This window comes from Pithys albifrons, chromosome 17, assembly GCF_047495875.1.
Source record: "Pithys albifrons albifrons isolate INPA30051 chromosome 17, PitAlb_v1, whole genome shotgun sequence".
Classification (NCBI taxonomy): domain Eukaryota; kingdom Metazoa; phylum Chordata; class Aves; order Passeriformes; family Thamnophilidae; genus Pithys; species Pithys albifrons.
This window is the reverse complement of record NC_092474.1, coordinates 15298283-15320596: the sequence shown is the minus strand read 5'-3', so window position 1 is coordinate 15320596 and position 22314 is coordinate 15298283. Positions and strand designations below refer to the sequence as shown.

Genomic DNA, 22314 nt, shown 5'->3' with positions numbered 1-22314 from the left:
CTCCAGCCAGTTAAGTTATTTGTTCTCCAGGAATTGTTTGCCCTGCTGGCAGCACACCCATGTCTCTAGGGTGGCCCAAGCACGGCTGTGCCCTGAGGCCAAGAGCATGGTGTGGGTCAGTGGCTGAGCAGGATGGTGCAGCCCAGCCAAGGTCATGGTGCATGCTGCAGGCAGCACCTGTCAGTGGTTCTGGCTCCCTGCAAGGAAGCCCCTCTGCCCACTGCAGGCCCTGCTGGGTGGCACCTTCCTGAGGGGACAGCTCCATGGCTGTGCCAACACCCTGCTTCTCACTGCCACATGCACCTGGGGCACTTCCACACTGGGGGCTGCAGCACCCATGGGCTGGAGAGTGGGCAGGGGCGATGGGTCCCAGGGGAGCAGAGGTGGAAGGAGTGAGCCAGGATGGCAGCCCCTACTCCCCTCCCTTGCTCAGAGCACCACGTGCTCAGCGCTGCTCACCCCTTTGTCACGTCTCTACACCTGTGCTGACATGTGTATACCAACACCAGCCAGACAATAAAGGTTTACCTAGGGTGATGCCTCTGTCTCAGGTCCCTGTGCCAGTGGCATAGCACACACTACAGTGGCTGGGGAGCACTGGCAGTCTGGCTACTCCTGGCCTTTCTGTCTGCAGCCCCAGTGCTTGTCCAGTCCAGAGGGTCACAGTACTACTCTTTCACACACTGACTGTCCAGAGCTAAGGGGCACCTTCAGTGCCCCACCCCGCTCAGGGCTGTTGGTTTGCTACCCCCCACCATCACCCTCAAGCCTGGCTGCACCCCACTTCCTTCCCTGGCTGAGGGCCAGATGTGTCCCTACCTGGCCAGCGCAGCCATGGGTTTTCAGCTCAACACTGCAGGACCAGCTCATGGGCTCATACCCACACCCCTGTGCCCTGCGAAAGCAGCTCATTCCAAGCTGTGATGCCCACCCTCATCCCTCCATTGTAGTGGGGTGGGGGGGTGGTACAGGCACAGCACAGTTGGTGCATAGGTTGGCTGCAGCTCACCAGCAGGCTGTGACTGTCATCCTCTCCTGCCTCTCTGAGCAGCTCTGGGGCAGGGCATTCAGTTCCCCTTGGCACAGAGCAGTGAAGTATGCACCCATCAAGCCTGCCCTGAACAGATGACACAGTGCAGCTGACTGTACATAAAAGCTTTACTGGATGCTGGACGCAAGATAACCCTACTGGAGGGTAAAGCCCTCTTCCCGGGGCAGCTCTCTCACCTTTGGGACTCAGCACATCTACCCTTAGCACCTGTCACTTTCTGCTGAGGGTTTCATCCTGTCCCATGCAGGTAGGATACTGCTGCCCAGTGCTGGGAGCAGCTAAATCTCAGGGCATGGCAAGGGAGCGCAAGGAATGCTGCTCCTCTCAGTTGGCCAGGGATAACGACCTGCAGGGGTGGGAAGGCAACAAGCAGCACACAGGACCCTTGGAATGCCTACAGTGCCCAGGAAGCCTCTGCTCAAAGCTGGAACTACCCAGGGCATTCCCGGGGCAGAGGCTACGCAGTACCAAGCAAGAGCAGTGGGGGCACCTCTGCCACCCCACAGCACTATCCCCAGCTGATGTAACACCCTCATTCTCTGCGGTGGGGACTGGCTGCAGGACCCTGTCCCAAATGTGGCACTCCTCACTAGAGGTCTGGGTGTTCTCCCTTGTCACATTTGGGTGGGATCCTGCTGTCAACGGTGGGTGCTTGTGGGGGCAGCAGTGTGGACAGAGGCTTGGCAGGGGCAAACTGGAACTCCTCAGGCACGAGCGCATCAGGTGCCTCCTTGCGGTAGAAGCCCAGTTCCTGCAGCAGCTGGTTGATCTCTTCCCGGGTCATGTCACTCAGGGAGATTCTCTGTACCCAGACAGGGGCTGCAGCCTGGCACCCACAGGGCAGTGACCACCCCAAGCCCTGTGGCAGTGGGTGCCACGCTGCACACTCACCTCTAGCTCCTCGTACCGGTGGCTGAGGAGCACGAGCTCGGGGTCAGCACCAGGCAGGTGTTTCATCTCCAGGTTATGGCTGGACGATGTGTCAAGGAGCAGACAGCACTGGGCAGGCCCATGCACCTCCCACCCCATCCCATCATCCCATTCTCCATCAAGTCCCATTTCTGCCCATCCTATACTGTCCTTAGTTGCATCCCATCCCATTCTGTCCCCCATGTCATACCACCCCATCCCGCCCTGACCAATCACAACTTCCAGCCATCCCATTCTCCACTCACCCAGCCCCATCCTCCATCTGATCCCTCCCTGAGCCCGTCCCATCTTCCACACCATCCCCTCCCATACTCCATCCCCCCCACACCCTCTCCGACCCCGTGCCATCCCACCCCGCGCACTCCGACAGGGCCCCAACGCTGCCACCGCCACCGGCGGGTACTACAGCGGGATGTCCTGGTTGACGAACGCCTTCACCTGCGGAGAGCGGCCACCTCGGCTCAGCGCGGGGCGGCCCCATCTCCCCGCGCCCCCCCGGCCTCGGTACGTACCTCCCTGAGGCGGTTCAGCCGTCACCCGCCGCAGGTCTGCGGGAGGGGACACGCCGTCAGGCACCCCGCAGGCACCGTCTGCCCGCCGGCGCTCCCCGCTTCTCCCGCCCGCGCTCACCTCCACCTTGCCCCGGGCCAGGTCCCGCAGCGCGGCCTCGCGGAGCTGGGGGAGCTCCGAGCGGCCCTCCGCCACCACCAGCAGCAGCAGCAGCAGCAGCCACAGACCCGGTCCCGGTCCCGGTCCCGGCCCCGGCCCCGGCAGCAGCTCCCGCATCGTCCCCTCCACCGCCACGTCCAGCCCGCCCACGCGCACGGCCCCGCGCCTGCGCAGCGACGCGCACACACCGCGGACACGCGCACACGGACGCACGTGCGCACACAGACATGCGCACACGCGCGCTGCGCGCACTCGCACCTCGCACACCGCTCGTGCGCGCGCACAGCCGAACACACGAACCGGTGTGTGCCCCCAGCCCTGCACGGCTGTGCACAGTTTGTACAGGAGCACCCGTGTGTGCCCCCAGCCCTGCATGGCTGTGCAGTTTGTACAGGAGCACCCGTGTGTGCCCCCAGCCCTGCACGGCTGTGCAGTTTGTACAGGAGCACCCGTGTGTGCCCCCAGCCCTGCACAGCTGTGCAGTTTGTACAGGAGCACCCGTGTGTGCCCCCAGCCCTGCACGGCTGTGCAGTTTGTACAGGAGCACCCGTGTGTGCCCCCAGCCCTGCACGGCTGTGCAGTTTGTACAGGAGCACCCGTGTGTGCCCCCAGCCCTGCACGGCTGTGCACAGTTTGTACAGGAGCACCCGTGTGTGCCCCCAGCCCTGCACAGCTGTGCACCGTTTGTACAGGAGCACCCGTGTGTGCCCCCAGCCCTGCACAGCTGTGCACAGTTTGTACAGGAGCACCCGTGTGTGCCCCCAGCCCTGCACGGCTGTGCACAGTTTGTACAGGAGCACCCGTGTGTGCCCCCAGCCCTGCACAGCTGTGCAGTTTGTACAGGAGCACCCGTGTGTGCCCCCAGCCCTGCACAGCTGTGCACAGTTTGTACAGGAGCACCCGTGTGTGCCCCCAGCCCTGCATAACTGTGCACAGTTTGTACAGGAGCACCCGTGTGTGCCCCCAGCCCTGCACAGCTGTGCAGTTTGTACAGGAGCACCCGTGTGTGCCCCCAGCCCTGCACGGCTGTGCAGTTTGTACAGGAGCACCCGTGTGTGCCCCCAGCCCTGCACAGCTGTGCACAGTTTGTACAGGAGCACCCGTGTGTGCCCCCAGCCCTGCATGGCTGTGCACAGTTTGTACAGGAGCACCCGTGTGTGCCCCCAGCCCTGCATGGCTGTGCACAGTTTGTACAGGAGCACCCGTGTGTGCCCCCAGCCCTGCATGGCTGTGCACAGTTTGTACAGGAGCACCCGTGTGTGCCCCCAGCCCTGCATAACTGTGCACAGTTTGTACAGGAGCACCGGTGTGTGCCCCCAGCCCTGCACGGCTGTGCACAGTTTGTACAGGAGCACCCGTGTGTGCCCCCAGCCCTGCACGGCTGTGCACAGTTTGTACAGGAGCACCCGTGTGTGCCCCCAGCCCTGCATAACTGTGCACCGTTTGTACAGGAGCACCCGTGTGTGCCCCCAGCCCTGCACGGCTGTGCACAGTTTGTACAGGAGCACACGCACACGCACACGCACACACACTCTTGCCCCCTCTCCCAGCTGTGCCTACGCCCGAACACATCACCACACGGCAGCACAGAGACACGTCAGCGCCGGCAGTCACACAGGCAGGGTGTGTTCACGGCTGCCTGCTGTGGAGTAATGGATAGGGTTAAAAGTTAAAGGAGAATGAGAATTACAGCTGCTGCTTCCTGATGAAACACAGTCACAATACCCTATGAAGGTTCTCCAAACACTGATAAGCACCTGCTATACAAGATGCAACAGGCAGAGGAGTGATGTGAAGGCTCTGCGGGTCCCCTCACAAACATCCTGCAGGAAGGGGAATGTGGTGACACTGACTGTGCCATATCTGTCTGTTGCAACCAGGCCTAGAGGAGACTGCACACACCAATGTGATGTAAAGCAAATCCCAAGTTTATTCAAAAACACAGGTATATGTGACCTCAAGTGACCCCGCCCCAGGTGCGGTGGTCTGACTCCAATTGGTTGAGGCTGGAAACATGTCCTTTTAAGGTGAAAACGAAACCTGTAATATGGTCCTCCAGACCCACCTGAATCAGGGGCTGCAACATCTCCCCCTTTTGTTTCAAAGAACAAAGCAAAAATGCAAACAACATAATACACATCATGCATATTGCAACTTGAACAGAAAGGCTGAAAATTTTGAAAATTGAGAAATAACATTTTGAAAGTCTTAAATTTTGCTAATTCAAGACTTAACAGGGTATTTGCAGGTTACACATCCCTACCTCCCCCTCTCTTTTCAAAATAGACTTTGGAAGGAGGTACAGTAACCTTTGTAAACTAACACAAACTAATACATGACTAAGACATGTATGTTTGGAATTGGCAAACTTACAACTAGTGCAAAACAAGAAACTTTTCTTTCACGCGTGAAATTGTGGTCTTTTTGTGCAGTTGTCACCGCGCAGACCACTGTAAACAAACTACAAATTTTATTAAATTTTGTGCAAAGTGTCCAAGAGTGCAGAGTGACTTAACTTAGCAAAGAAGCAAGTTCAGTCCAGCTGAACTAAATCTCTTTATGTTCAAGGTCCATTCTCAGAACTTCTGTGTGGCCATCACAGAGGCTCGAGAATGAAGCTTTGATTTTTAGTCCTTATACACTCTTGGTAAAGCAGCAAACAAGTGTGAATTCACAGAGGAAATTCACAAAGGCTAAACATTACTACTTACATTCTGCAGAAAATGTTCAGCAGCTGAGGGGACAGGTGTCCTTATCCCTACAGCCTGCTGGGCAACTTGGCAGTGCAATAAGCTCAAAACTGCACTTTAACTGAAAATTAACAGAATTTCAAAATACAGGCTAAACAACATGCTCTTGAACTGGACTGTTCTTGTTTGATGGGACAGTTAACGACTAGTCCTAGGCTACTGCTGCTTGTGGTTGTGGTTGCCATATGGGGAAGGCAGCCTGGCTCCAGTTTCCATGAGCTATTTGACTGGCTGCACCCCATGGCTTGCAGACCCTCTGATTTTTTGGAGGCCCAGCTCCCCACCCCATGTTTGTTAGAGGAGTGCCATCCTTTTTATATTTAGAATGACAATCCTGGGCTTTGTGACCAAGTCTGTGACAACGGTTACATTCTCCAGTGAAGCTTTGAGTTCTGCTATATTTTGATTGTGCTGGACAAGATTTTGTTGTTAAATTCCAGGGTCTTTTCCCCCTTTTTTGGGTGGATTGTTTGCTAAGAGCTGTGGCTAGAGCAGAGGCATGTAGCTTTGCTTTTTCCTCCTCTTCTATCCAGGGCAATCTGGCACAGGCTTCAATTAACTGTACCAAAGTAGCTGTGGCTGGTAGAGAGGCTATGAGCTGTTTGCATTGAGGATTGTCATTATTAATTACCAGATCTTTCAATAAGGCTGGTTTCATGTCAGGGGTAATATTTGGAGCAGCATCCACAGCTTCTGTTACTTTATCTACAAATTCCATGAATGTTTGTCCAGGTTTCTGCATTATTTGCATATAAGGTAGAGAAGGTTTTCCCTTCTTAGGCAGATTAGAGAATGCGGTCAAAGCAGCATTCTTTGACTGTTGCAAAATATGAAAATGTAATGCAGCTTGTGTTTGTGGGTCTTCATAAGCTCCTGATCCCATTAGCTGGTCTAAAGATGCTAATTTTAAGGGATGTCCAGTTTCTAATTGTATATTTTTTGCCTGTTCCTCCATTAGCTGCTCTTTCCATTTCTGTAGAAATATTGCATAAGCAGCAGGAGGTAGAATAAACTCCATTAAAGCCTTAGTGTCTGCTGGGATTAGGTTATTGTATTTTATGAAGGCTGTGATTTGGTTTTTTACCAAGGCATTGTCATAGCCGTATTGAAAGACTACACTGTGTATTTTTTGTGCAATTTTCCAATCAAGTGGCTCCCATTTTGAGCCTTGTGTAGTGTTAATCACAGGCACAGAAACCAGGGGTTGCAGGGAAGGTGAGGGTGTACCTACATCAGCAGCTATGAATACTGACTCTTTGTACCTTTGCTGGGTATTAAATGTGAGGTCGCGAGGTGGCTGTGTGACTCCATCTGCAGAACCTGGTACCTGGGTATCAGAAAGCTTTGAAATTAAGTCAGCAGCATCACGATTCCCAGCTCCCCCCAGCATGTTCCAAACAGAGGCTTCTTTGTCTTTCGGTGCCGTGCCTTTAAACGGCTGTGATGTTGCTCTCCACTCTGGGCTATAGCTGGTGGGTGTGGCTGTCGGTGATGGAGGCTGCAGGTACCAGGTTGCCGGCGCAGGGGCAGTCTCTACGGGCACTGAGGGTTCCAGTGCCGGTGCTGGCAGCTGCGGGCAGCGCACGGCTATCAGGGAGAGGGTCCCCGCTGGTGCTGCAGCGCTTGTGTCCTGCGCGACCAGGGCTGTGGGAACTCGGTCTCGGGGCGCTCGCGCTGTGGATGGAAGGGAATGCCCAGGGGAAGCTCCTGTGGCTCCGCTCCACTGGGGAGGAGTCTCTCCCCTCTCCATGACGTGGTCGATCCACACAGGAGGTGGTGGGGGTGGTGCGGGAACTGATCCGCCCCCGGCCCCTGCGGGCTGCGGCAGACCCGCGCCTGGCGCATGCGCTGTGATTGGCAGGCAGTAGGGAGGGGGGTTGGGCGGTCCTGGCGCTTCGTGGTAAGGGCGCGCCGGTCCTTTGTTTGATTTCGCGGGCTTTGCCATCACGTGGTCTCTTTGTTTTCCTGGCCACGCGGTTTCGAGTCCTGCCGAAATGTCTCCCACGGCCACTTCATGCCGCAACGGAGCAACTCCGGCGTACCCGCGGGGCGGTGGGAAGTGCGGCGGCGGGGCGACCCCAGCCCCGAGGTACCCGCAGGGCATTGGCGGCGGCGGCGGTGGAGCTGGCGCCGAAGGTGGATGGACAGGGGGAGAGAAACTCCACGGGGTTTGTCCCCCCCTCCACATGTCTCTCTCGGCTGAGGGCATTCCCCATAACTCCTTCTCGGAGTTAGGATTTAAATAAAAGTCACTCACAGTTTGGTTTTCTGCGGCGTGTCTCGTGGGGTTCCAGGATTGCTGCTGAGGTCCGGCTGCTTCTACAGCGGCATCCGGTGGTCTCATTTGCTGTGCATAGGCTGTTTCTTGGTAGTTGTAAGGCGGTGCAAAGACGACTTCTTGGCTTTTTGCGGTGACGGACGGCGTGGAAAAGCTTTGATTCCATGGTTGCTGTGGTCTTGCCGGGTTTTCCAGAGCGGGAGCGGGCGGTGCCGCGTATGGGTACGGGAACGGCACAGCGCTGGCTCCGTGGCTCAACTCCGGGCTCCGCGCTTGTGATGGCGGGGGTTCCGCAGGTGGCACAGGCGATGCCGAAGGGTACCGCGGCGGCGTTTCTGCGAGCGGCGGTGCCCATGGCAGTGCAGAAGGGTGCTCAGGGGAAAAACTGCTACGTAGAAACTGGCTTTTTTCCCTTCTCTCCGGTAGCTCGAGGTTTTTACGGACTCGTTCTACCTCTAACAGCATTTTCCTTACAGCTGCATATGAGGGAATGAGCTGTAAAAATTCGTTGGGTGCAGTTTGCACTAAATTCCACAAATCTGCCCCAATTTTATCACACAATTTTATGGAAAGCGTGGAATTGGCATCTGTTAGGTGCCCTCGAGTGAAACACTAATCCAAAAATTCCTGTAATGCTTGTCTTTCAATGTTTGTTTTTGTAACACGAGCTAGTTTTTCAAATTTATCAAGCAATAAGTTCGTTTTAGTCGAGTTGGAATTTCCCATGTTTCTTTAACTCACCGGTTCGAAGGTCGTGGTTCCCTCAGTCCACGTTCTTCCAGCAGCTCTCAAGGCCACTACACAAAACTCCCAAGTTTAAGGGAGACAGAAGCTCTCGGGGGCTTCTCCACAAAGCACCCAAAAAAACTGGGGCATAGCAGCTCTCGAGGACCACTTCTTAAGGTTCTAGGCAGGTCTGCAGGTGGCTTCCATGTTCTCAAATCACGTTGAGGTCCTACCAATTGTTGCAAACCAGGCTCTAGTGAGACTGCACACACCAATGTGATGTTCAAGCAAATCCCAAGTTTATTTGAAAACACAGGTATATATGACCTCATGTGACCCCGCCCCAGGTGCGGTGGTCTGACTCCAATTGGTTGAGGCTGGAAACATGTCCTTTTAAGGTGAAAACGAAACTTGTGAGGTGGTCCTCCAGACCCACCTGAATCAGGGCTGCAACATCTGTCCACCAAGGAAGATAGATGCCAGGGACAACTACCCAATTAAATACTTACGAGTAGATTCACTCAAGCTCCGCCTAAACTAAAACAAATAGTATAAAAGTAATTTGGAAATTGAGAAAAGTCAAAGATTATTTCCACCAAAACTGCTGGGGTTGGCTGATGAGCCAAACCCATCTTCCTGCTCCCTGTCCAGGGATGGCTTTTAAGAGCAAAACTTATGCTGTGCGTGCTGACTACTGCTTTTAAGGGCTAGAGCTTCCTTTTGCTCTGTAATATTGTTCAGGTTCAGCAAGTTTATCTCTGTGTAGGTGTCACCAAAGCTGTGTATTCTAAAACTCTCTGTCATTTCTCATGAAACATTTGCAGCAGCTGCCCAGGGATACCCAACCCCTCAGGATGTAACCTGTGTGTGAAAAAAGTCTGTGAGATAAGAGCTGTGATAACTCCCCTCCAGGAAGTCATTAGCCCCTCCACACCCAGCCTGAGGGGTCATGTCTGCTAATGGGCCATCAAAGATTCCAAAAATACCCCATGACTCACAGAGTCAGATGACCCATTGTAGCACTCCTCACCCTGGGGGAGGTACTGGGCAGTCCCACCTGAAACAGAGGGTGTATAATCTCAAGGGGTTTGGGGACTGGAGAACCACTTGGCAGATCTGGAGTAGGACCAGAACCTCGACAGGAGGAGACCACCACTCTCGACCAGACTGTGACCCTAATGATTTGGCAAGTCATACAGTATACTTTATTATATTTTTGACATGAATTATGCCCATATTTCTCACAATTTCCCCCTCTCTGAATTGGAACTTTATTAATTTGTGTCTTTTTTTCTAATTGTATTACTGCTTTTTGAGCTGCTGTTAGCATAGGGTTAGTCTCTGTTTCTAAAATCATTAAGGAATGTGTTTTACCGTTTGTAGCTTTTTCTGGGTCCAAGGGCATGGTGGCAATTTGCATGCCTTGGACCAGAGTGGATTAACCTTATGAAACACGGAATCATACATGGCAAGAACAATAGTCCTAAGCATGAACACATTATTATAAAACCTATCCGTTTCCACCAGGCTCCATTAAACATGCTATTCCACCAACTCGCATCTAGTATTGAGTTCCGTGTTTGTACAGGGACATGAGTAAGTTTCCTGATATCATTGGCAAAGTCCAGTACTGCATGTCGGTTGTCATCAATTTGTAAACAGCAATCAGAAGTATTCAATTTTCCACAAACTCCTCCTTCCTCTGCTAGCAGATAGTGTAGTGCTAGTCGGTTTTGGTATTCTACCGCCCATGTTTTTGATTGTTGTTCAGTAATTAAGTCTAATTTTCAATACGTAACATTTGCTATGATTTCCATTATGGCTTGGAGCCTGATGATACGATTCAGCATGTAAATGGGGGTTCTATATCCCCAACTTCCATCCTGAGCCTAAGTGGCTGGTCCGTAAGTTTCAGTAATTCTTTCAGGCGGCCATTCGTCTTCACCCCATTTTTTGTTTCCCCCAAAATTACTCCTTTTACTTCGATGCAGTGTCCCAAAATCATCATATAGGGGTATTCCTAAGTTTTTGCCTTCTTGAAGTGGTAACAAGAAGAACCGGGGTTGTACTGTTCCTAGAGTACATGATCCTCTCCAATCTACAGGAAGCTGGGTATACGCCTTTTTCTCACATATCCAAAACAGCCCTTGTGATGCTTTCCCATTTAAATTGGTACTATTAACATGTGTCCAAAAATTTTCTAAGTATGATATTTCTTTAAAGGAGTTCTTAGATGTTGCTATCATAACACCACCAGCTAGAGGTGTTGTCCCAGGTACAATTCATTCTTTTTATATTACTCCAAAATCCTAGCGGCTCCCGGTGTGATAGATGAAATTTATTAATTTGCTAAACTCAAATTGAAATTGAATTTGATGATTTTTATTTGAATGTAGAAGTATATATATATGTTTAAAAATCTGTTGAAACCCAGCGTTGGACAGGCTTCTTTTGCAGGAGCCCCAAAGATAAGAAACCTTGATTAACGAACAAAAGAACCGAAACCACAACTTGCCAGAGCCCCACCGCAGGGAGATGGGAGAAGCCTGCCTCTGGCTCGGATCCCTGGAGTCTGCATTCCCGTGCCCCCCCCACCCCCCTGGTCCATCCTGGTTTCGGTACTTCTCAGCCCGGCGCTTACCCCCTTCTCCCCCCGTTTTTCCCTTATCGAGCCTCCCCCACCCTCTGACGCGAGTTTCGCTATAGTGACCTTCCCCCCCTTCCCAACCCAGCGCCCAGACACCCCCCCCCGACCCTGTGCTCTGTCTCGGTCCTGCTGGTCTCCCCAAATCCGGCAAAGCCCTTCTCCAAACCCAGGCTGCCCACCGTCTCCCCAGACGGTCCCCGCACCAGATCTGTGCAGCCCCACGCCGGCTAAAGCACCCTCCACACCCCATAACCCCGTTCCCACCACAGTGCCAGAGTCTTGTCTGACAGACACCTGCCAGCCGCCCCGCTGGGAACCAAATCCTGTAACTCCCAGCCCGGTTTTGCTAGCCCCGCTGGTCCCCGACCCCCCCCTTTCTCCCCCAGTCCATCCCAGTTTCTTCACCCAGCCGGCGCCGCCGCCGGTGCTGACCCCAGCCCCAAGGCTGCTCATGCCAGCCACCGGCTTTTGCCTGCCCGGCTCTGCCCATGGCTGCCAAGCTGTGCCGTTCCTCCCCGGCTCTGCACAGCCCTGGCGCAGCTCTGTGCCGCACCAAAGCCCCACAAGCCAGAAAACTTCTGTTGAGCTCCCGGTCCGCGTCCCCCTCCCCACCTCAGTCCATCCCGGGTCTCCCCCCCCAACCGCCCTTCTCCTTTGGAACCGGCGCCGCATCCGCTCTCCCCATCCCGGGCTATCCACACTCCAGTTCACTGGTTTTTTAAATAAATAAAATTCCGGTCTCCTGCCAAGCCCGCCACTGGTTCAGCTTATCAGACAGGTCAACCACCGCCTGGAATGGCCGCCGTGCCGGCGGACCCCTCCATGCTGCATCAGGACGTCTGCTGTCACCACCCATGTCGCTCCCAGAGCCACCTCAGCCCTGTGGCCGCATCAGGGTGAACCACCCCCGCAGTGCTGTGACCAGACCCCTACTTGGAGTAGCCCGGTCATCTTGGAAACTCCATTACCGCCATCTCCAGCTTGTCGCATGGAGGGTCACGGGACCAGCCCAGCGGCCGCTGAACAGAAACTATTGCGCAATACCTCAATCTTACACAACGCAGAATGTTGCACCACAGAACTGAGCATGTGCAGAAGGGACACAGTTTGCGTAACTCTTACGAAATACAGGAACTGGGCATGCGCAAAAGAGCAACACATTGCAAAACTCTTGCAAAATGCATGAACTGCGTCTGTGCAAGGGGGCGTGGCCTACGCCAGAAAAGTGAATATAAACAAAGTTTAGGCCCAGGTCCAGGACGAACCTTTGGGGAGCTGCTCTCCTGGGTCGTCCAGTGCCCTGCCACGCTGCAAGCACTGTATTGCTCCTCTCTTGCCTTCACAAAGAGCTGAAATCACTGAGGCTGGGGCTAACTGAGCTGGACACCGATATCACTTATTAAAATCAATTTCTGTTTGTTCTTTTTTTCTTAATAAATTATATTTCTTATTTTATCCTTATTAAATAAAATAAATGCTGATATTCTAGCCAATGCCTAGATGCCTATAACACTGGGGCCACCAGTATTCTCCTGTGAGATTAACACTTTTTACTGAACTACAGGGAGTTTCACCTACCCTTGTTTTATACTTTGTTTTTCCTCTGCACTCGATACATTCTTCCCCTATAACATTATTAGTTGGAACCCACCCCTGAGGTCTTTTTCCAGTGGATCCCATTGAATGATTCTATTTCAATACTTCCCATGGAGTTAAACTAACTCCCTTCCAAGGCCATTCCTGCATCATAAGGGGACCACTACAGATCCAATAATTAGAAATATTCAACAGTTGGCTTATTCACTCCATTAAATCTATATACAAATTCGTTCCATACCCCGGAAGTTGCCACTTGTACTCTAACTTACTTGTTATCTTTTGATATAGCTCTCCTTTTGGGGGTGGCTTATTTTCCTCTGGCTTTAAATTTTCTATTGTTTGCCATACGAGTTCCTTTTTGGCAAGATCTTGTACACCTCCCCCATTGGTATACCCCCATACTATTGTTTTTGTAAAACAAATATTCTCTTCACCCTTTGGACATGTTCCCATTCTTGTGGCTTCCCGCCCAGTGAAGTTTCCAAAATTATGAGTAACCCAGTATTGCTGTCTGGCAAAGAAACAGGTTTCTAATTGATTTTTATCATAGCACCCAGAATTAATATGAGCGTGAGCTGCGGAAGAGAAAGTAACACTACGGCCAAGTTTCACGTATTGGTAGCACTTTGAAGTGGCAGTTAAATGCCTCCCTGACATCCGATCCCATCAGATCTCGGAAGCTCAGCAGGGTCAGCCCTGGATTTGTACTTGGATGGGAGACCTCCTGGGAAATGCCGAGTGCTGTAGGTTCTAGTCCTGAGGACTTCACTGGCACTGTCCAAGCTCACTCGGCTGTGGCAGATGAACCTCAGGACTTAAACGGTGGGGCCAGTTCTGCGCACGCTGAGCCTCACCTGAAATCCACTGCACAGGCTGGAAGGGCACACCCATGTGGGGACAGCCCTGCCCAAACCTTCATTCGTGAAGCTGAGCCACACACACACAGCACTTTGAATATGGATCGGCAGTCCCACAGCCTACTTTCAGTAGGCTTAATATCATGCTCCACCTGACTATTATGCTCCACTTACTTATCCCTCTGCCTCCTATGCCTACTGGGTTGCCTCCAGCAGCGTGGTAGCCCATCTTCTCAGCAGCAAGGATATTCTTCAGGAATTCCAGGTGAGAATTGCCGTCATTTGTGACTTTTCATGAAAGATCCCTGTTGTTACAGTAAAATCAAAAGTGAGCAATTCAGATCTATAGAAAGCCCTGTGAGACTCAGCTGTCAGCCAGAGGCAGCAAAGAGCTCAGCTGCTGCTGGCTGATAGGGAGGAGGTTACTCCCCAAGAATTCACATAGTAGGAACTCACAGGACTCTACAGGGGCACGAAAACAGCCAGGATGAAATAATATAAACATGGGACTTGTGAGAGACAGGCTTTAACCAATTGAAGTATCTGGCGTGGTGGTGTGTAACTCTTTTAGCCAATAAGCTGTAGTCCTAACCCCATATAAACTGTGTGCTTTGGGTAATAAAATGTCTTCACTATAAACTTCATAAGCTTGTTGGTGAAGTCCAGTTCCTCCGCCGTTTATAAATTGTTTACTTTAACTGGCGCCCTGATAGGGCTGATACCCTCGGACATGAGGAAGATATTCCCTCGGATGGCTGCATTTCCCTACCCCTGCACCCTGAAGAAGAAGCAGTAGGACACGAGGATGAGGCAGAGAAGTTTCCAGCCGAGGGGGACCACTGCCCCGGTGGTCAAGCAGGACCGCTGTGCCCCACGGAGCCTGAGGCAGAAAAGACGCGTCATGGAGCGACAGGAAAAGTCGTCCAGAAAATCTTGCTCAAAAATTCAAGTGGGCAAGCGGTTGGGGAAGAGATGGGGATAAGCTCTTCCATTTATATCCTTTTATAAGAAAGGGATTTGCCATAACTTTTGGACTTTAAAGTAGTTTTGAAAGTGGGCACAAGATAGAGAGTTTTTTCCCGGTGTTACGGCGTTTAAGCTGTTTATGTGGGAAACTCAGAGATAGGAAGAAACTTGCAAGGGATGCGTTGCGGGACATTAGAACCGAAGGGACTGCTGCGGTTTTCCACGCTGGCCGCGATCGGCTCTCGCTCCCCCCGCCCCCCCCCCCCGCTGCAGGCCGACCTGGGGGACACCTTTGGAGGTCGCGCACAGGCTCTGGCAGACCCCTCGCCTCTTGCCCCGTTCCCGCCGGCTCTCGCCGTTGTGGCTCCGGCTGCGAGGGCACTGCCCCCCCCCGCCCCGCGTCCCGCCGCCTCTTCTCGCTCCCGCCGCCTCCACCCCCCCAGCCCTGGCAGCTGCTGTGCGGGTCCAGCTCCCGCCGCGTTCGGGGAACGCTGCACCCCCCGCCGCTCCCGCTCGCCACCCCCAATCCCCGCCGTCCCCGCTGCCCTGCGAGGAGTCCTGGAATCGGCACAAGACAGAAAGACAGCGCGACACGGGAACTGGGAGGAGAACTGTACTTGCAAAGACAACCCCCCCCTATTCCAGCTTTTCGATGCTGACAGAATTTTTGCTGTGAAATTTGAAAGTGGCGCTGCCACTCTGAGATGGGAGGGGCCAGCCCCCCCTCCCCGCTCCGATGGGGAGGCGGGTTCCTCAGATACATCACCGTGGGCAGGCGGAGCTTTGCACACATCATCAGCTCCTTGCACACACCCCTGGGTGATGTAGTCTCTCAAAGGGCTCTGGTTGTTGTGGTTCCAGCGCACCCCTGACACTCTGCGAGCCTGTCAGTGACCCAGAGAGCAGCGTGAGTGACCCCGCTCTAACAAACATCAGCCCAGCTGCCTTCGAGACAACGGGACAGGCACCTGGTGCCCTGTGTCACAGCCGTACAGGACATCATGCACAGCCAAAATGCAGCTGCTTTCTCCAGCAATTCAGAGAGCAGCAGAGAAGCCTAGAAGGGATCTGTTGAGCTGATTTCTCTGTTAATTTTGGCTTTTGTTAAATGGTTATAGAGTGTTCTAAGCTTTTAATAATTTGGAGAAAAGTTTCTATTTTTGTCTCCACAGGTTGAAGTCAGCGATGGATAAGAACAACCAGTTTCCTCTGACTGAATCAAGACCAGTTAGCTGAACATCTGAGTGACTGATTAAAGCTTTTAATTTGATCCTTCCGATTCAAAATTCATAACACCTGATAGCAATTGATGTGTTTCCATTTGTTAGTATTAGGCATTTTCAAAAAGCTCTTTTTAGGAGTGCCAAATGAATTACAACACATAATGGTTTTAGTTCTATAGCATTAGATTGGTTAGGATATGTTCTTTTAAATACAAGAATGCACATTTACCACAAGTAACACTAGAACTGCAAGACTTAGAAGTGTTAAGATCTGTTTTTATGAATATAAGACTTGATGCAACATAGCAAGTTTATAGAAATAATGTTGTGTAGTGTTGTTCTATTTCTGTTAAGGTTTCTTAAGTTTCTTGATGCATCACTGACAGTGCCTGCAGGAATGTTTTTCATTTGTTACAGATAATGATGTTAAGCAGATAGGATAAAGTTTCTTCTTTTGTTAAGATAGTTAAGTTGTTAAACTAATAGAATATTAGTTTTAATTTGTTAAGAAAATAAGAATTTTCCGTAAAATCGAATAGTGTTTTTAATTTGTTAATAAATTAAGATGTGAAGCAGAATAAGTTAAGATTTAAAGTGTTAATTGAGTTAGCAGAGTAATGTTAACTTGGTCAAGGTTTAAGTCATTAGAATGAGGTTGCATTTGTAGCTTTTAAGTGTATTGTCAATTAGTACTTTCACTACATATTCTAAAAATAAAAAGGGGGAGAAAACTATGGAAAAAGCAAAAAGAGAAAAAGAAAGATGATAATAAATAAATAATTTTATGGATCTCAAAAAAAAAAAATCGGGGGAGAACACCAGTGTCATTAACATCAGAAAAAGAATAAAGTAGTAGAAGTGACAGAACTGCAAGTAAAAACCAAGTCAAGATCAACAAATGATAAATGAAGTCAGCTAAACAAATTGCTCTAAAAATGACTTGTAGGTTTTTTTTGGTGAATTTTTTGGTGGTGACAATTGTGCTGCAGTTCCCATCAGGTACAGCAGCTTTCAGCCAAGGGCCAAGCTGAGGTGCTGCTGTCACAGATGCAGTAGCCTTCTCCTAAAAGCCCATGCTGAAGTGCTGTTGCTATTTTTGTGGCACAATTGCAAAGAATTGTCAAGATGCCAGCATGTGTGTGTGTGTGTCTATTCTCTGATGCCTGAAATGACTGATGGATGCATCTTTAAAGACCAAAAAACCACCTGTAGAATGTAGATGCCTTGTCTTACCACTGATTTAAATATGCATTAGGCTGCATTACTGCAAAATAAAGTAGTTGCTTTTAATTTTCTTTGCTTTCAGCACAACTTTTGGCTCTAGGCCTTAGTTTTGAGGAATGTGATGGATGTGCTGCATGAATTTGTCAGATCATTCAGTGTCTTTTCATGCAGATTTAAGATAGCTAAAAGACTATATGAAAAGGCCAATGGCAACATCATCTGCTTTTGATATTTGGTTGAAAAGGCTAAGATTTAATGCTTGGTTATTCAATTTTCTGAAAGAAGGCCTAACAATTGTTTTAATCACTGTACTTGTCTTAGTTCTATTGCTTTGCCTATTGCATTGTATTGTAGACATACTTCACAAGTCAATGCTATAAATCTGAATTGCTCAAAATAAAGAAAGGGGATTTGTTGTTACAGTAAAATCAAAAGTGAGCAATTCAGATCTGTAGAAAAACCCCGTGAGACTGAGCTGTCAGCCAGAGGCAGCAAGGAGCTCAGCTGCTGCTGGCTGGTAGGGAGGAGGTTACCCCCCAAGAATTCACATTGTAGGAATTCACAGGACTCTGCAGGGGCACGAAAACAGCCAGGATGAAATAATATAAACATGGGACTTGTGAGAGACAGGCTTTAACCAATTGAAGTATCTGGCGTGGTGGTGTGTAACTCTTTTAGCCAATAAGCTGCAGTCCTAACCCCATATAAACTTTGTGCTTTGGGTAATAAAAGGTCTTCACTATAAACTTCATAAGCTTGTTGGTGAAGTCCAGTTCCTCCGCCGTTTATAAATTGTTTACTTTAGATCCCCACGCTTTTGCTTTTACTGGGGGCAGATTACAGGGAATTTTAACTGTTTTCCAACACACTATTCAAGTTACTTGGCCTCTACTTTGTAACTTTTCTCTTACTCCTTTTTGATAAAGATTCCAAAATTCATATGAATCATAATCAAACAGCCTTAACCTGACAGCAATATGAGGGGTAGTCTCAGTCAATTTATATTCCTCTCGTTTACATTCGGGCCATATTCCAGGGGGAGGATAATAAATGCTACAGTGATAATATCAGTTTTCTCCACAATAAAAACATCGGCTATGTGCAAAGGGAAAACAAGTACAGTTAACAATACAACATCTTATCTCTTCATGCTGCATGTATTCTGCTTTTGAAGTCTCAGTTTTAGTTGTCCAGGGGCCGATGTTACTCTCCACTCATCGGTATCCTTAGGTGGTGGCACAGGTCCTTTAATTTGCGAAATATGTGTCCACCCCTTCTCAGCTGTCTGGATAGCAGTATCTGTAGGAAGAAGAACAAGGAATGGGCCTTCCCACTGATGGGTTAAAGACATCTCTTTCCAGTTCTTAACCATAACCCAATTACCAGGTTGAAATGTGTGCAATTTAAATTCTAAGGGAGTACTTTGCATTAACAGCCCTCATCGTAGTTCCTGCAGATTCTTGTTTAAGGTTATTATATACTGCCGAACTGATCTATCAATTACTTCAGGATGTTCTACTGACATTCCTAAAGCATATGGCGTTCCATATAACATTTCATAGGGAGAGAGACCGCTTTCTGCATTTGGCATCCTGTGAATATTTAGTAAGGCCAGTGGAAGGCATTTCATCCATGTAATTTTTGTTTCTATCATTAACTTGGTGAGTTGATTTTTTGAAGTTTGATTCATTCTTTCAACTCTACCTGAACTCTGTGGGTACCAAGGTGTGTGGTACTCCCATTTTATTCCTTAAGCCATAACCAGGGCTTTTAAAATCTTTGAGGTAAAGTGCGATCCTTGATCAGAATCAATTACTCCAATTAATCCAAAACATGGGATAATTGTTTCGAGTAAACACTTCGCTACCATTTGGGCTGTTGCTCATGCTGTGGGAATAGCTTCTACCCAATGAGTTAACTGGTCTACTAATAAATATTTGTATCTTCCTATATTATGAAGTTCAGTGTAATCTATTTGTATTCTTTCAAAAGGTCTGTAGGCTAGAGGTCTCCCCACTCTGGGGCTTTGCCTTATTACTTTCTTATTAACTTTTTGACAAATAAGGCAACTTCTAGTTTCTTGTTTGCTATTTCAAATATTCCTATGCACCCATAATGTTTTAAAAATTGGTCAGTTAGTGCTCTCGTTCCCCAGTGGGTTTGCTGATGTAATTGGTGCAGAATCTGTCAAGTCACAGGCTTAGGCAATAACTCCCGCCCATCAGGCAACACCCACTTGGCATTTTCCCAGATAGCACCTAGCTTTTTATATTCTTCTACTTCCTATGGAGAATATTTTCCATTTCTATGTTTTCTTTTTGGTCTATTTCGATTATTTGTAAATTCATAAGGGCTGCTTGTTTTGCTTTGGCATTGGCCAGATTATTTCCCCGTGTTTCAGAACGGAGTCCCTTTTGATGGCCTTTTATATGAAGTATCACTATGTTCTGAGGACCTCGCAGCACTTGCAGAACATCTTTTATTAATCTTTCATGAATTATTCCTTTCCCTTGTGAATTCATTAGTCCTCTTTCTTCCCATATTTTCCCAAAAGTATGAGCTACCCCAAAGGCGTATTTTGAATCTGTAAAAATTGTTCCCTCTTTGCCTTTAAGCAATTCTAATGCTGCAGTAACGCATGCAATTCTCATGCTTGTGCTGACCATGCAGCATTTAAAGGTCCAGATTCTACAACCCGGTGGGTACTTCTGTCTATAACAGCATACCCCGATTTCCATTTTCCAGCAACTACTCGAGATGAGCCATTTATAAACAGCTTTTCTCCTTGTTTAATTTCTTCTTCTTCTAGGTCTGGCCTTATTTTCATTTGTAATTCTACCATTTGGACACAACTATGAGTTAATTCAGATAACAGATCTCCAAACAGAAATTGGGCTGGATTTTGAGCCGATGTTTTAATTTCTAATTCCAGAGAGTGTATTTTAGCAGTTTGCCATCTGTTAACCATTTCTCAGCCTTTTGCTGTAACACCTCCCTGACATCATGTGGAGTAAATACTGTAAGTGGGGCTCCAAAAGTGACTTCAGTTAGGAGGGCTACAGCCACTATCACCTGCAAACACGTTGGCCAGCCATGGCTAACCGGGTCTAGCAGTTTTGAAAAATACCCAATTGGCTTTTTACTCCCTGCCCATTCTTGGATCAGGACCCCATAAACCGTATGATTGCTGGTATCTATAATCAATTGCAAGGACCTTTTTATGTCTGGGAGACTTAGTACTGGAGATGATACTAATTGTTCTTTTAAACTTTCAAAGTTGCAATCATCAGTTTGGTTCCATTTAACTTTATCAGTCGTTAATTTTTCACATAAAAATTTTACTCTATCACCATAGTTTTCAATCCATTGTCTGCAATATCCTAACAATCCCAGTAATTGTCTAAGTTCCCTCTTGGTCCTTGGGGGAGGCATTGCTATTATCCCAGCAATTCGATCAGGATCCAACTTCTTTTTCCCCTGACTAATCCGGTATCCTAAATATTTTGCTTCGGATACAGTAAATTGCAACTTCGCCCTTGATACTGTCAATCCTTTATTCCCTAAAAAATTTAAAAGAGTTATTGTGGCTTTTCTGACATCTTCTTGGGTTTTCCCCGTTACCATCAGGTCATCCATGTAGTGTAGAAGCCTAACGCCCTCTAGAGTTTGAACCTCCATTAATAGGTTCTGTAGGGCTTGCCCAAATAAGGGGATTCAGTAAATCCTTGGGGTAATACTGTCCAGCAAAGTTGCTGTTTTCGATTTGTTGTTGGATCTTGCCACTCAAATGTGAAAAAATCTCTACTCCCTTCATCTGAAGGACAAGCCCAGAACACATCCTTTAGATCAGTAACACTATACCATATGTGATCCGGAGAGACTTGATTTAAAAGCATATACAGATTTGCCACTACTGGGAACCTTGTGATGGTTCTTTTGTTTACCGCCCTTAAGTCTTGCACTAAGCAATAACTACCATCTGCCTTTTTTACTGGGAGTATTGGGGTATGGGGTGCAGACATACAGGGTTCTAATGTGCCCTGTTTTAACAGATTGTCTATTATTCGTTTCAATTCTTTCCTCTCTTCAAGGGAAATAGGATATTGTCTCACTCGGATCACTTCTTGTGGGTCCTGAATTTCAATTCGAATTGGTTCTATATTTAAATGTCCAATGTCTACTGCTTGATACCATACTTTGGTGTTTATTTGGCTTTCATTCTCTTGTGTTAATTGATATATTTTTGGAACAATGTTATTTCCTATTACTATTAAATTTATTTTCATTGCCACAATTAAATCTCGTCCCAACAAGTTATATTCCACTCCTTCTACTAGCAGAAAGTCATTTACACTAATAATTTTTTCTGATTCAACTTCCACATGTTTTACCACAGGAACTTTAAATGGTTCGCCTTTTACCCCAATAACTAAGGCACTCTCTTTACTCAAATGACAGCCCTGTGGCAATTGTGGAATTGTGGACCTCTGCCCCAGTATCGAGCCTGGATGGGTTTTGGAATAAGAATTTATTATATGGTAAAAGCAAGCAGTGCTGGGTACGAGGGGAGTCTGCGCTCCGCCAGCTCACACACAGGTACAGCGTGTGCCTGGCATTTATCCAGTTACTTCATACATCTTCATTATATCATATACATATACATTTCATGGTACTTTGCTAAACAGTTTTCAACATATATTTCCTTATACAGCTATAGCTAAGTTATTATCTCAGTTCACTCTGCTATCTTTACACACTCAGTAATGACTTCATTATAATTCATGTATTTCCTGACAAAGGTGCAGGGAAACTAGTGACCTAACAACAATCTGTTTATTTCTTTATGAGGCTGCAATAACCCGTTTGTCTCTTTACTTGCACGGATCATATCTATACTTATCACAGGCATCAGGACATCTCAGACACAGATTGTGGGGTCTTGAACTGCCTGAGGTCAGAAGCAGCTTTGGGGTCTCTCTCATCCCACTCACTGCTCAGGCAGAGCCACCTGGAGCCAGAGGCTCAGGACAGTTGTCTAGGTCGCTTTTGTGAATCTCCAAGGATGGAGGCTGCACAGGTCCCTGGGCAACCTGAGCCAGGAAAAAAGTGTTTCCTGATATGCAGAGGGACCCTCCTGTGTTCGTTTGTGTCGATGGCCTCTGGTCCTGTCACTGGATACCACTGGGAAAGAGCCAGGCTCTGTCATCTGTGCTTCCCCTTGGATATTTATATACATGTGTTGCCGACCAGGGCCTAGTGAGACTGCACACACCAATGTGATGTTCAAGCAAATCCCAAGTTTATTCAAAAACACAGGTACATATGACCTCATGTGACCCCACCCCAGGTGCAGTGGTCTGACTCCAATTGGTTGAGGCTGGAAACATGTCCTTT

General features: G+C 48.8%; 1 protein-coding gene across 1 annotated transcript; it reads right to left on the bottom strand.

Moving 5' to 3' along the window:
* Positions 1–1144: 1144 nt before the first annotated feature.
* On the bottom strand, positions 1145–2861 carry SELENOM (selenoprotein M). Its single transcript, XM_071571960.1, has 5 exons — positions 2612–2861; positions 2494–2529; positions 2385–2419; positions 1943–2021; positions 1145–1853 (listed from the first exon to the last, which is right to left on the bottom strand). Exons 1-5 carry the CDS (start codon positions 2765–2767, stop codon positions 1641–1643), a joined length of 519 nt encoding a protein of 172 aa, XP_071428061.1. The 5' UTR covers positions 2768–2861; the 3' UTR covers positions 1145–1640.
* Positions 2862–22314: the final 19453 nt, after the last annotated feature.